The sequence below is a fragment of the Mus musculus genome, chromosome 8, assembly GCF_000001635.26.
Source record: "Mus musculus strain C57BL/6J chromosome 8, GRCm38.p6 C57BL/6J".
NCBI classification, from domain to species: domain Eukaryota; kingdom Metazoa; phylum Chordata; class Mammalia; order Rodentia; family Muridae; genus Mus; species Mus musculus.
Genome location: NC_000074.6, coordinates 4,209,460 through 4,222,364, shown reverse-complemented (window position 1 = coordinate 4,222,364; position 12,905 = coordinate 4,209,460). Strand labels below are relative to the sequence as shown.

Here is a 12,905-nt window from a genome sequence, read left to right as displayed (position 1 = left end):
GGAAACTGTCACAAAAAGGAACAAACAGCCATTATCACCAATAATAACCCAACCTCACTGGAACACAAGCTCCACAAGCATGCTCAGTCAGCCACCCATCTCTTTTACTCTCTTCTGTATGTTTAACACTAGTAATGGTATCTAGCCCAGCAGGGGAGCATCCAATGAACAGTGGATGGGTGACCTAGCTAGTGCTGTCTTGGTTTAAGACCCTCTATATTTAGATTCTGATATGAAAAATTGAATGTGGCACAAAATGAATTCTAGTTGAAGCAAGCTGGAGAGGAGAAAGAAGTAACCCAGCATGTGTGCTCTGTATTTATTAATCTTTGTTCAAATCTCAATCTCTCTCTCTCTCTCTCTCTCTCTCTCTCTCTCTCTGTGTGTGTGTGTGTGTGTGTGTGTGTGTGTGTGTGTGTGTGTGTATCGTTCAATCATTCAGAGACAAGTTTGTCAGGCTTGGCAGCAAGTACCTTTTCCCTCCCAACTACCTTGACAGTCCCTTTTAAGATACATTTTTATTTACTTATTTCTATGTGTGTGAGTGGTTGTCCCATGCCACCGTCAGCTTTCTCTTTCCATGGTGTGAGTCCCAGAGATGAAACTCAAGCCATTGGGTCATCAGTCTTGCTAGCAAATACCTTGACCAGCTGAGTCATTTGCCATCTTTCCTTCAAGTATAAGATCTTGCTGTGTTTCCCAGGATGCCTAAATGAAACTCCTGAGTTCAAATGAACTTCCTGCTACCTCTTCCCAAGTGGCTGCTGTTACATGAGAACACTGACTTGCCTGGCTTCATCTTCTGGTTGACGGTCATTTGGAAAGGGTTGTTTTAGTTTTCTAGAGAGGGTTTCTCTGTGTAACAGCCCTGGCTGGCTGTCCTGGAAACTCACTTTGAAGACCAGGCTGGCCTCAAACTCAACAAGATTCGTCTGGTTCTTGTGCCCCATAGCAAAGGCATAGCATAGAACAGGGACATGTGGTTAAAAACAGAGGGTGAGACAGCTTATTGAGAAGGAGAGAACACTCCTGAGTATGGGAGTGGTTTAGTGAGCTGAGGAAAGCCCAAAACTCAGAGTCCTGAACCACATAACTCTAGAGTTTTTACATGGCACCTGCTTCAATCATCTTAGGTAACCCAGACATTCCTTGGGCTGTCTATGAAGCCCAGGTGACAGAGGGCTTCTTTAGGGTTAAGGGTTAATCTTGTAGCTTTCTCCAGGCACTCAAGTTTCCTGCCACAGTATCAGCTTTTGCTCAGGCAGAGTGTTTTATTGGTCTGCGATTTTGCCCAGTAGGCTAAAGTAGCCAGTTAGCAATCTTCCAGGGATCCACCTGACCCCCCTCAAACCATACAGTTACTAGGATAAAAGTGCTGGCCTCTGAACTGAGCTTTCTCCTGTGAGGTAAGAGCTCTTACCGAATGAGCCACTTCTGAAGCATGCATTTGCTTAAAAACAACTTTTGTTAATTTATTTACTTTCACATATGTGAACATATACATGCACCATGGCACATGTATAGAGGTTAGAGTGTGCGTTTTAGGTAACAAACTCAGGTCATTGGAGTTGCTGCAAGCCCCTTTAACTGCTAAGCAATCTCACTGGCCCATTGTTTGTGTTTTTTGGAGGCAGGGTGTTACTTTGTAGCCCAGGTTGGCCTAGAACTCATTATATGTCCTAAGCTAACTTCAAGTTAGTGGTGATCTTTTAGGCTAAGCTGGGAGAGTGTTGGAATTGCAAGTATGTATCTCCTCACCTAGCTGGTTACAACTCCCGAATGGAGAAAGCTCAGCCCCCTGTTTCCAGCCACACCTTACTCAGGCAACCCTCTGAATTCCAGGCAGGGAGGAATTACTCACCCGTGTGCGCACAAGTTTGCCATGTGTGTGTATGTGTATAAGCTGGAGTGACAGGCCGCAGGGTGCTATGCTAGTTCTGGGCTATGATGGTGGGGAGTGGCTCTGGATCATCAAGGCAGAAAGTACCACTGGACAGATGATACTCAGCCAACAGATGTGATAATACTGAACCCTGACACAAAAAAAGGAAGCTCATCAGAATTCCGTGTAAATAAGCTACCACCCCATGAAAAGTACTCAATTTAATGGAAGCCTGATGAAGGGAAAGAGAAATGAGGAAGACAAACAGTTAAGAGTTTTGAGCCAAACCAACAAAAGACGTCTTCCTGAATGTTAAAGCCTTGATTTAAGGCCTGGAAAATGGCTCAGTGGGCAAAGGTGCTGCATGGCAAGTCTGGATATCAAAGTTTGATCCCTGAGACCCACACAAAGGTAGAAGAAGAGAACCACTCCACAAAGGTGGCCTCTGGGCCTGGCTTCTATTTGTGGTATGTGCTACCCACCCCACCTCCCAATAAATAAATAAATATATATATATGTTAAAAAACCCTTAGACTTAAGGGCTGAGACTATAACTCAATTGGACCATAATTGCTTAGCATATATGAAACTCTGGATTGATCCCAACCATCTGATAAACCAGGTGTGATGGTACACGCCTCTCATCTAAGCACGTGGGTGGTAGGTGTAGGAGGAGCATATGTTCAGTGTCATTTTTGGCTTCAACTGGAGTCTAAAACTACACTGGGCTACAGGAGACTTAGTTTCAAAAACAAAAACTTCATAGAACGCTCTAGATGCTCACCCCCCCACAGCCCCCCCCAAGCACAACATTTCTGATTACCACCCCTGCCATTCCAGATGCATCAAGTACTGCTCCTTACATAACTACACCCTTATCCCAAAACGCTGTCTGCTTTATTCTTCTGTTTCCTTTCCCATCCTCCTCCTCCTTCTCCTGCTTTTCTTGGTAGGCTGGCCTCAAACTTGTGATCCTCATGTCTCAGCCAACTGAGTTAGAAAATACCAAGACTATTTGCCGTGTGTGTGTGTGTGTGTGTGTGTGTGTGTGTGTGTGTGTGTGTGTGTGTGTCAGAGAACAACTTGTAGAAGTTGTTCTTCAAGCCGGACGTGGTGGCGCACGCCTTTAATCCCAGCACTCAGGAGGCAGAGCAGGCAGATTTCTGAGTTCCAGGCCAGCCTGGTCTACAAAAGTGAGTTCCAGGACAGCCAGGGCTACACAGAGAAACCCTGTCTTGAAAAACCAAAAAAAAAAAAAAAAAAAAGAAGAAGTTGTTCTTCTACCATATGGGCCCTCGGGGATCAAACTTAGGATCTTAGGCTTGGTTACAAGAGTCCTTATGTGCCGAGCCATCTCTCGAGCCCTTATCTACTTTTATTATCCCTTACTATTCTGCCATTTTGTTTTGTTTTGTTTTGTTTTGTTTTGTTTTGTTTTGTTTTGTTTTTTAAGACAGGACCTTACTATATAGTTCTGACTGTCCTGGAATTCACTGTGTAGATCAGGCTGGACTCAAACTCACAGAGATCTGCCTACCTCTGCCTCCTGAATGCTAAGATTAAAGGTGTGTAGCCACTACTCCGGCTGTTGTTCTTTGTTTTGTTTTGGTTTTTTGTTTGTTTTGCTTTTTGTTTTGTTTTGTTTTGTTTTTGAGACAGGCCCAGGCTGGTCTCCAATTATCTCTCAGCCAAAGATGATGTTGAAATTGATTTTCAATTGGTCTCCACCCACCAAGTGCTGGAATGATAGCTGCACACCACCATTCCAGGTTTATGTGTTGCTGAGGATAGAGACCAGGACTTTTTGTATGCCACAGAAATACTCTGCCAACTGAGCTACATGGCCAGCCCTGAAAATGCTCTTAATTCTAGGTCCAGCAGACCTCATTCCAGCTGCTTGCTAGCCCTCCTTCTGAAACTTTTGAAGATGTTCCTGGACTCATTTCTTTTATCTAGTTAGCACTGTGATGAGTCAATAAACCTTAAGTAGCCCAGGCGGACCCGGAACTCAGGAGCCTTCTGCCTGTATCTCTAGAGTATTGGCTGTACAGCCCAAAATGCCAACTCAATGAGCCCATATACTTCAGAGATCCCTTACAGACCAGGGTCTTGGTTTAACATCCTCTATGGGTAAGATGCCTTATAAGGCACACCTGCCCCACTGGATCCATGAGCTGGCAAACTAAACTAAAGTGACAGCTTTTAGTTGTTCAACTGGGTTGAGATACTCAGAGTGCTCTCAGTTTCTTCATACACATTTTAGAGAGTTCTCTTTCCCTCTGTAATCGTGTTTTTTGATACTCCACAAATTCAGCTCTGCCAGGAAGTTTCTGAGGACTTGACTGCCTGTGGGCCAGCAAAGTTGAGATGCTCTGCCCCACAGAAGGCAGAGCCACCATCGTGTTTCCTATTTCTCTCCCTTTCTTTCATCCCGCTATTCTTCCTCTCTCCTCTCAACTCTGGGATCTGCTGTGCATCCTCTAAGTCCAAGAGTTTGGGGCCTGGTGAGATAGCTCAGTGGGTAAAGACACTTACGGCCAAGTCTGATCACCTGGATTCTATCTCCAGGACCCACTGGTTGTAGGAGTGAACTGAGCCCTACAAGTTGTTCTTTGACTTTTACCAGTATGCAGTGACATGTGCACAAGGACACACACACACACACACACACACACACACACACACACACACACCAAATAAAATGTAATACAAAGTAACTCCCAGGGTTCTCATTCTCCCACCAACCGTATCAGGTAAGGGCTGTGAGAAAAGTCAAAGTTACAAAATAGGTGACCTGGCACAGGTGTCGCAGGACTATCTAGCCTCCATAGTCATCAAGTGCAGGAAAAGAGGACCAGGGCACACAAAATGGCTGGATTGGTTGGTGGGCCAGAGGCACAATGATCCCGCCCTACTGGTTGCCAAGGCCCAGCCTATCCCTTGTCTAGGAGAGTGTCTGTCTCCAAGTGCTAGAGAAGGGGGGTGTCGGAGCAGGTGCAAGAGCTTGAGTAGAGGACTGTGAGGGTCTTCAAGGATTCCCCCACTGAGCCTCTCGAGTTCTGTGGTTGCTAGACACGACCATTGAAATCGGCCTCTTCTGGGGTATTACAGGGAGGCAGCACCCGCACCTCCCTCGGAGGCGCGCCTCTTTTCTTAGCCCTCTCGGCACGCTCTCGGCTCTGGACCGAGAGCGAGTGCGCGCATCCTCTACTCTCCCCACCCGAAGCTGGGGGGCGGGGCCGTGGCCAAGCTCCCTAGGCTCTGTCGCTTGAAGCCCCCTCCCCTTGCCTTTTCGCTGCTCCCCGCTACTGCTCTCCGGCCCAGCCCCACCCCAAGCGACCCTGTGTGGAGCGGCTGGTGCCCAGAGGCGGAGGTGAACGCGTGCTGTGAGCAGGTGGATCGGGCGGATCGTTGGCATAGGGGACCAGACTGGGGGAGGGGTCAGCTCTTTGTCTCCCAGAGCCCGTTCGCGGGCAACAAGGCCACTCTTTTTCTCTGTGCAGGTGCCTGTGGAACCTGAGGAAGGACGCTGGCGAAGCCCCATCGGCGTGCACACTGAGGCCCCTGAATCTGGAAGCCGGAGGCATTTCCCTGTTTGCCGGATTGGTCATTTAGGTTTTCAAGAGGCGAGGGGGTAGGGGAGTGGATGTTGTTCTTGTAATAGGGCAGAGGCGGGGTCGGGGGTCGGAGGGTGGGGACTGAACAGGGCGTCTTAGCCTTGGGGATGGAGGTAGCCGTAGGACTTGAAAGCGGCCAGGTTGGTGAGCGGGTGTGGGTGCTTAGAAGAAAAACAAATCGAGGCTCTTTAGGCTGAGGTTTAGGCACCCATGGGTGGCGATGCTAGAAGGAAGCACAGGGAGGCTTCAGGATGGTTTGTAGTGATTGGTTCAGGACCTGGGATACCAAGCCTCCTGTCTTCCTCATTAGGTGCGGTATGGACAAGAGGGATAGCGTCAAATCAGGAACTGCCCCGCGAATGCCGTCTTCACGACCCCCTGGCCTTCTGACCCCTAGGCCTCCTTCTGGGTCCGCTCGACCTCCTCCCCCTGTGACCACTGCTGCCCTTCGAGTCTTGGAAGCAAACGGAGCTATGGGGCGAAGGTCCCTGGTGGAGCGAGCCCCAGGCGTCTGCAAAGCCGCTCTTCCACAGACCAGCAAAGCCGCTCTTCCACAGACCAGCAAAGCCGCTCTTCCACAGACCAGCAAAGCAGCTCTTCCACAGACCAGCAAAGCAGCTCTTCCACAGACCACTATTCACGGGGCACCAGCGCGCAGTGCTGGGGCAGGTCCTCGTAGCCCAGGTACTCAGCTTTATTTGTGACCTCCATCTGCACTCTGCTTACCTTCTCTCTTCCTTCTTAGATACTCCTCTTTTTCAGAAGTACCACTGATTTTTGTCTTCTCCCTGAAGCCAACAGGCCCCCAGCTTCTGGGAAAGGAGAGAGGGCCCCTATGAAGACCCCTGGCCAGGGCTCTATTTCTAGCCCCGGGCGTGCCAGCAGTGGGATTGCCAGGTAATAAGTTAATTCCCCCAACTCCCTAATTCCCCAAGCAAGGGTTAGCAATTTGGAACCTTTTGATCTTAGACATGAATGGGCTGGAAAGGTAGCTTGGTGTGCTAAAGTGCTTGCTGCACAAATATGAGGTCCTGAGTTTGAAACTTCAGCACCTATGTAAAAGCTGATCTTGATGTATCACTGTAACCTCAGCTCTGGGTGGGAAGAAAAGAGGTGTGTTTCTGGTGCTCAGCAGAGGAAGTGTCAAACATCAGTTTCTGTGAGAGATCCTGTCCCCCAAAAAATAGCCAAGTGTAGTAGCACTTGCTGTTAATCCCAGCTCTTAGAAGCCAGAGGCATGTGGATCTCTGTAAGTTCAAGGCCAGCCTACACAGTCCACATAGTAATAATAAGCAAAACAGAAAATAAAACAAGGCAGAAAAATGGGTCCAGCTAAATGTTGGTGTTTATCTCTGGCCTCCACATGCACAGGCAATGGGGGGCGATGGGTGAGTACAACTGTATACACATGTGCACACACATACACAAAAATATTACATATGAGATAGCTCAGGAACACTTGCAGATAATGGACACAAATTGGGCAAAAGCCATTATTGGTTGGGTCACAGAAAGTCAAGCAACTCTATTTCACAGATGGGAAAATGTGAAATTGGGAATGCTAACAACTGGTCTTCCTGTGCCCAGACCAGGCCCTGTTGTCCAGAAGAGACTCCAACCTCCGACTAAGGAACCCTCGGCCAGAGGTAAAACACCAGAGACGCCCAAAAGGAATACTCTGAACTCTGGAACACGAAGAGGTATGTGATCTGGAGACAAGTAGGTTTCTATCAGTCTTTGAAGGCAACCAGCCCCGAGATGCTTATGTTTCTTTTGGACTTTAGTTTTGTCTGCAGATTCTTTAGGGCCCACCTCAGGAGCCCCCTCCCCTGCCATCACCCGTCGGTCCAGGGCTCCAGCTACAGAGGTGGGACTTCCTCAACCAGCTCCCAGTGCCAGACAGCGTCCTCTGACCACCGAGGCAGCCAGGAAACCTGGGAGCAGTGCTTCTGAACCCAGTGCCACGGAGCTGAGCCCAGCCTTTAGGAGACGCTCTGTTGCTGGTGGCAGCCTGCAAAAGCCGGTCTCACGTTCCCTGATCCCCAGTGCTACTCCTCAGCTCTCCCCATCCCGCTCCGGGGTCTCACCACGTGTAACCCCACGGGCTCCTGCGCATACCTCGCAGCTCAAGTCGAAAGGGCAGCAAGCTCTGCACCCAACCCAGACCACAGTCCCAAGGAAGAACAAGCCCTCTGTACAGAGCCTGATTCCTGCTTCATCTTTAGTCACGCCCACTCCACCTGGTGCTTCCTCTGTCCAGGGCCCAGATGATCCCTCGCAAACCACACTTCCTCCCTCTCCTCCCACCACCCCGCCTCTACCAGCTTCTCTTCAACTACTCCAACCACAAGCCTCTTCACAGGCAGTGCCCCATTCACAGTCTGGACAAGGCTCACCATCACCTCCGCCTCTTTCTCTGCAGAACCTCCCCTCTACACCAGCCACACCCCCATTGCTAGCTCCACCCACATCTCTGGATACTGAAGAGGCCTCTGACTCACCCCCACCGAGAGCTGTAATCTCTTCATCGCCCCCTCCCCTTATACAGAATATGCCCCCTAACCAGGCTTCTTCAGCAACGCTCCCTCAGGAGACTCTCTCGGCCATGCCTTTCTCACCTGCTCCTCTATCTCTAGCCTCGTCTCCTCCACAACTCCTTCCTTCCCCGCCAATTTCCCCGCAGAATTTGCCCACTTCCCTTGTCACGTCTTCTCAGTTGCCTCTCTCCACTCCTTTCCGGGCCAACTTTTCTGAGTCTCCTCCCCTTCCCCGGGCCACGCTCGCTAATCGAACCACGCCGTCTTTGCAAGATCCTCTGTTTCTGGCCATTTCTCCTCCAGTTTCTTCGTCTACCTCCATCTCACCACCTCTGCCTACCTCTTCCGTGGTCACGCCTCCTCTGAGGCTCCCACTTTCTCAGACTTTGCCCACTTCACAGGCCTCTTTGTTGACCTTGCCGCCCTCACTGGCCTCCTCACCCCAGCCGGCCACGCCTCCTCCTTTGGCCTTGTCCCCTCTATCCACCCAACTCTCTACTGGCTCGCCCTCTTTGCAGGCCTCTCCTTCTTTCTTGCCTACCCCCCCTATGCAGCCACGCGCTCTACCCTCGCCTTCTTTGCAGGCACCTCCTGTTACATACCCCTTGCCTCTTTCCTCACCCCCTGCCTCACCACCTCTGCCCGCTCTTCTCTCCCCTCCTGCCTCACCTCCTCTGGAGAGCCCTCTTTCTCCCTCAGCCTCACCCTCGTCTCCCTTAGCAACTCCCCCTCCAGAAGCCCCACCTTCACTGGGCTCACCCACTCTTTCACCCCTGGCCACGCCCCCTCCGCAAACCCCACCTCTGGCTTTTCCCCCTCTGCCAGCTTCCACCTCTTCCCTGGACACAGCCACATGTTTTCCACAGGGTCCTCTCTTGGCTTTGCCTCCTCTACAAACCTCTCCTTCTCCTCTGACAATACCCTGTCCGCAGACTCCACCTTCTCTGGCCTTGCCCTCCCTGCAGTCTCCCTCCTCCCCATTGGCCACAGCCACACCCCCCCTACAGATTCCCCTTGTGGTTTTACCTACTTTACAGACCCCTCCTTCTCCCCTGACCACTTTCCCTCCGGGGGTCCCGCCTGGCCTGACCTCGCCGGTTGTTCAGCCTCCTTCTCCTCCTGCCTCACCACCACTACAAGCCCCTCGTCGACCCCCAACCCCGGGTCCAGATGTCCCTATCACAGGTCCACGGCTGACCCTGGCGCTGGCCCCTGCCCCGCCCCCGCCCCCCTCGCGAAGCCCGTCCAGTACGCTGAGTGGCCCGGACCTGGCAGGTCACAGCAGTAGTGCCACGAGCACACCAGAGGAGCTCCGCGGCTACGATAGTGGGCCCGAGGGCTGTCCTACAATCTCCCCGGCCCCGGACGCGGACCTAGCTGCCTGCCACCCCGCTTCCTGGAGTCGAAGTTCTGCTCCACAGTTAGCAGTACGCAGCACTCCAGGTAAGGATGCTGAACAGAGATTCCAGACTCGGGGGTGGAGCTTCCCAAGAAGTTGTCAAGCCCTGCTCCTGGTCCATAGTGTGTGTGTGTGTGTGTGTGTGTGTGTGTGTGTGTGTGTGTGTGTGTGTGTGTGTGAGTGTGAGTGTGTGAGAATTCTCTTTCCACCATGTTATAGGGAGGGAACTCAGGTGGTCAGGAAGAGCTGCAACTGTGTTTACTCATCTCATAATCTCATTTTGCTTTCTCTTTCTTTCTCTCTCTCCTCCTCTCCTCTCCTCTCCTCTCCTCTCCTCTCCTCTCCTCTCCTCTCCTCTCCTCTCCTCTCCTCTCCTCTCCTCTCCTCTCCCTCTCCCTCTCGCTCTCCCTCTCGCTCTCCCTCTCGCTCTCTCTCCCCTCTCTCCCCTCTCTCCCCTCTCTCCCTCTCCTCTCCTCTCCTCTCCTCTCCTCTCCTCTCCTCTCCTCTCCTCTCCTCTCCTCTCCTCTCCTCTCCTCTCCTCTCCTCTCCTCTCCCTCTCCCTCTCCCTCTCGCTCTCCCTCTCGCTCTCTCTCTCGCTCTCTCTCTCCCCTCTCTCCCCTCTCTCCCTCTCCTCTCCTCTCCTCTCCTCTCCTCTCCTCTCCTCTCCCCTTCCCTCCCCTCTCCTCCCCTCCCCTCGCCTCTCCTCTCTTCTCCCCCTTCCCTTCCCTCCCCTCCCCTCTCCTCTCCTCTCCTCTCCTCTCCTCTCCCCCTTCCCTCCCCTCCTCTCCTCTCCCCTCTCCTCTCCTCTCCCCTTCCCTCTCCTCCCTCTCCCTCCCCTCCTCCTCCCCTCCTTCTCAACTCCCCTCCTCCTCCCCTCTCTGTCTCTCTCTGTCTCTCTCTGTCTGTCTGTCTCTGTCTCTGTCTCTGTCTCTGTCTCTCTCTCTCTCTCTCTTTCTGACAGGGTTTTCCTGTGTAGCCCTGGCTGTCCTGTAGACCAGGCTGGCCTCGAACTCAGAAATCTGCCTGCCTCTGCCTCCCAGGTGCTGGGATTAAAGGCATGTGCCACCACTGCCTGGCACAATCTCTTCTTTTAAAAAGCGATTTACTTTTATTTTTGTGTATGTATGTTTGTGTGAATGTATGTGCCATGTGTGTCACAACTGGTTTTAAGCCACCTGAAATAGGTGCTGAGAACCAAACTCAGTTCCTTGCAAGAGCTGTACTTATTCTTTACCTCCAAGTCACCTTTCCAGTCCTGCCTCCTTAATTTAATTTTTTGAATATGCTTGTATCACTCTGTGAGCATGCACTCCTTAGGTGCACTTGTGGAAGTCAGCCAACTTATGGAATTCAGTTCTCACCTTACCTGTGGATTGAACTCAGACCTTCAGGCTTAATGGCAGGTGTCTTATCCACTGAGCCATCTTTACAGCCCTATTTTATTCTATTCTATTCTATTCTATTCTATTCTATGTAAAGGGTGATTTGCCCGTATGTATGTTTGTGCACCACGTATGTGGTGCCATGGTGTCAAAATACCTGGAACTGGACTTGAAGACCATTGTGAGCAGCCACGTGGGTACAGAGAATCAAACTCAGTTCTTAAAGTGCTGCTAGTATTCTTACCCACTGAACCATCTCTCTGGCCCCCTGGTGGTCCTTTAGTTTTTTTCATATCAATGAGTTTTATTTATTCACTTGCTTCTTTGAATATTTGTGCGGACTCGAGTGTCACAGCGCTGCTGTGGAAGGCAGACAACTTGCAGGAGTTGGTTCCCTCCTTCACTATGTAGGTTCAAGAGATCAAACAGTGGTGGTGAGGTTCAGGTCTGGTGACAAGTGCTCCTCTTAACCAGGGAGCAATCTTTCTAGTCCCCACATTTGCTCTTACAGGAGTTCCCCTGCCATGGCCTCCCACTGCTGGCCCAGGTTCCTCTGATGGCCTGTGCACCATCTACGAATCTGAAGGACCAGAGTCGGTGGCCCCCACCCCGGGATCCCTAGATGTGGAGCCAGAACCAATGCCTGGCTCTGGCAGTGCGAAGGTGACTGCTGCAGACTGTGCAGGAGCATCCTCAAGAAGCCCAAAGTCCGCTCGCCTTGGCGAGCTGCCCCTGGGGGCCCTTCAGGCGAGCGTTGTGCAGCACCTGCTAAGCCGGACACTGCTGCTAGCAGCTGCAGAAGGTGCAGCTGTGGGCTGCGAAGGCAGTTCAGGAGGCTCAGGGGTGGGTGGTGTCTCGGGAGGATCCCGGGCTCCGCTTAGCGATGCTGAATTGGGCCGCTGGGCCGAATTGCTGTCTCCCTTGGACGAGTCTCGTGCCAGCATCACTTCGGTCACCAGCTTCTCCCCAGATGATGTGGCCTCCCCACAGGGTGACTGGACTGTGGTGGAAGTGGAGACTTTTCATTGAGCCAGATCCCATTCCTGTCCACCATACACATACCACTTTAGAATCCACCCTTCTGGTTACGCCTCTTTTGTCTTAGTCTCCACTCCCACTTCCTGTGACACTTGGCTGGATTGGTTTTTACCTCTAGAGTCCCGTGTTGGGGCCCAGGCTGTAACCTACATGGCCTTCCATTTGAGCTTCTCCTATTTTGCCTAAGCCACACCCCTTCTCCAAGGAGCAATACCACACCTTATGTTCAGTGGACGATAGTTTACATGCTGAATGGTTTACATGCTGGCACCTATGCGCTCTGCCACCTTGCGAGCTGGAAGAGGACCACAGAGGTAGTTCGAAGGGCCAGGCTACACCTTACTAGTGGTTATGCCTGAGCAAATCGGAGTTCTGGCTGAACTGTGTGACTTTTCTACAGAAAAGGGGAATGGTAAGACAGTGGCTACAACGGACTTGTGATTTTTCCGGTCTCACTTCTAATGAAAACCTTAGGCTCACAAAGGCCTGGGTGGATGAACTGGAGAGCCACCGAAGCTCTTACTCGGTCGGACATGGAGTAGTTTGCTTTCCTGGGTACCCCTTGCTACAGCACCGTTGTCCTGTGTGCACCCCTTCTCTTCCATGCTTGAGAGTTGGGCCTGAAAGATGAACTCGAGTAGAAGAATGGTGAGTCCTTGACTTCATCTGTTACTTCTCCATGATAAGTAGTGTCAAGTTGACAAAATGTAGAAAACATCCAAAAGAGGGGCCTTTTGACATGCCTATGGGAACTAACTTGCTTGGGCTGAGGCGGAAACGCCCACCATTCCCTGGCTGGAGTACTGGATTGTGTCAGCGGAGAGGTGGGCAGCAGCATGCCTTCAGTCCCCCCAACCCCCATTGTGGATGCTCAGAGACCGGCTGCTTCCAGCTCCTATTGCATTGACTTCCCCAGTGGTAGATGATACCCTGAACTGTGAGCCAGAATAAAACCTTTCTCCTCTAAGTTGCTTTTGTCAAGGTATTTTATCACAGTTGAAAATAAACTGAGGCAATCTCCCTTTCCTTTTATCAAGGAGGCTACAGTGC

The 12,905-nt window shown here is 51.4% G+C and overlaps 1 protein-coding gene across 14 annotated transcripts; it reads left to right on the top strand.

Annotated features, from left to right (window-relative positions):
- Window positions 1-4,834: 4,834 nt before the first annotated feature.
- Window positions 4,835-12,887, top strand: Prr36 (proline rich 36). 14 transcript variants are annotated; one of them, XM_030243795.1, is made up of 7 exons: window positions 4,835-5,268; window positions 5,386-5,497; window positions 5,810-6,183; window positions 6,294-6,396; window positions 7,087-7,199; window positions 7,284-9,479; window positions 11,329-12,887. In XM_030243795.1, exons 3-7 carry the CDS (start codon window positions 5,817-5,819, stop codon window positions 11,844-11,846), a joined length of 3,297 nt encoding a protein of 1,098 aa, XP_030099655.1. In that variant the 5' UTR covers window positions 4,835-5,268; window positions 5,386-5,497; window positions 5,810-5,816; the 3' UTR covers window positions 11,847-12,887. The 14 variants fall into 14 exon arrangements, with proteins under 14 accessions (XP_030099655.1, XP_011240389.1, XP_017168471.1 ...); XM_011242087.3 differs by having other exon boundaries at window positions 4,835-5,276; window positions 5,386-5,516; XM_017312982.2 differs by having other exon boundaries at window positions 4,848-5,276; window positions 5,897-6,183.
- The last annotated feature ends 18 nt before the right edge of the window (window positions 12,888-12,905 follow it).

Coding starts and splice junctions, on each gene's coding strand:
- Prr36 (XM_017312980.2), top strand. CDS start 5,751: ATGGTTTGTAGTGATTGGTTCAGGACCTGGGATACCAAGCCTCCTGTC. Junction 7,200..7,283: donor GAACTCTGGAACACGAAGAG/GTATGTGATCTG, acceptor TTTGGACTTTAG/TTTTGTCTGCAGATTCTTTA. Junction 9,480..11,328: donor AGCAGTACGCAGCACTCCAG/GTAAGGATGCTG, acceptor TTGCTCTTACAG/GAGTTCCCCTGCCATGGCCT.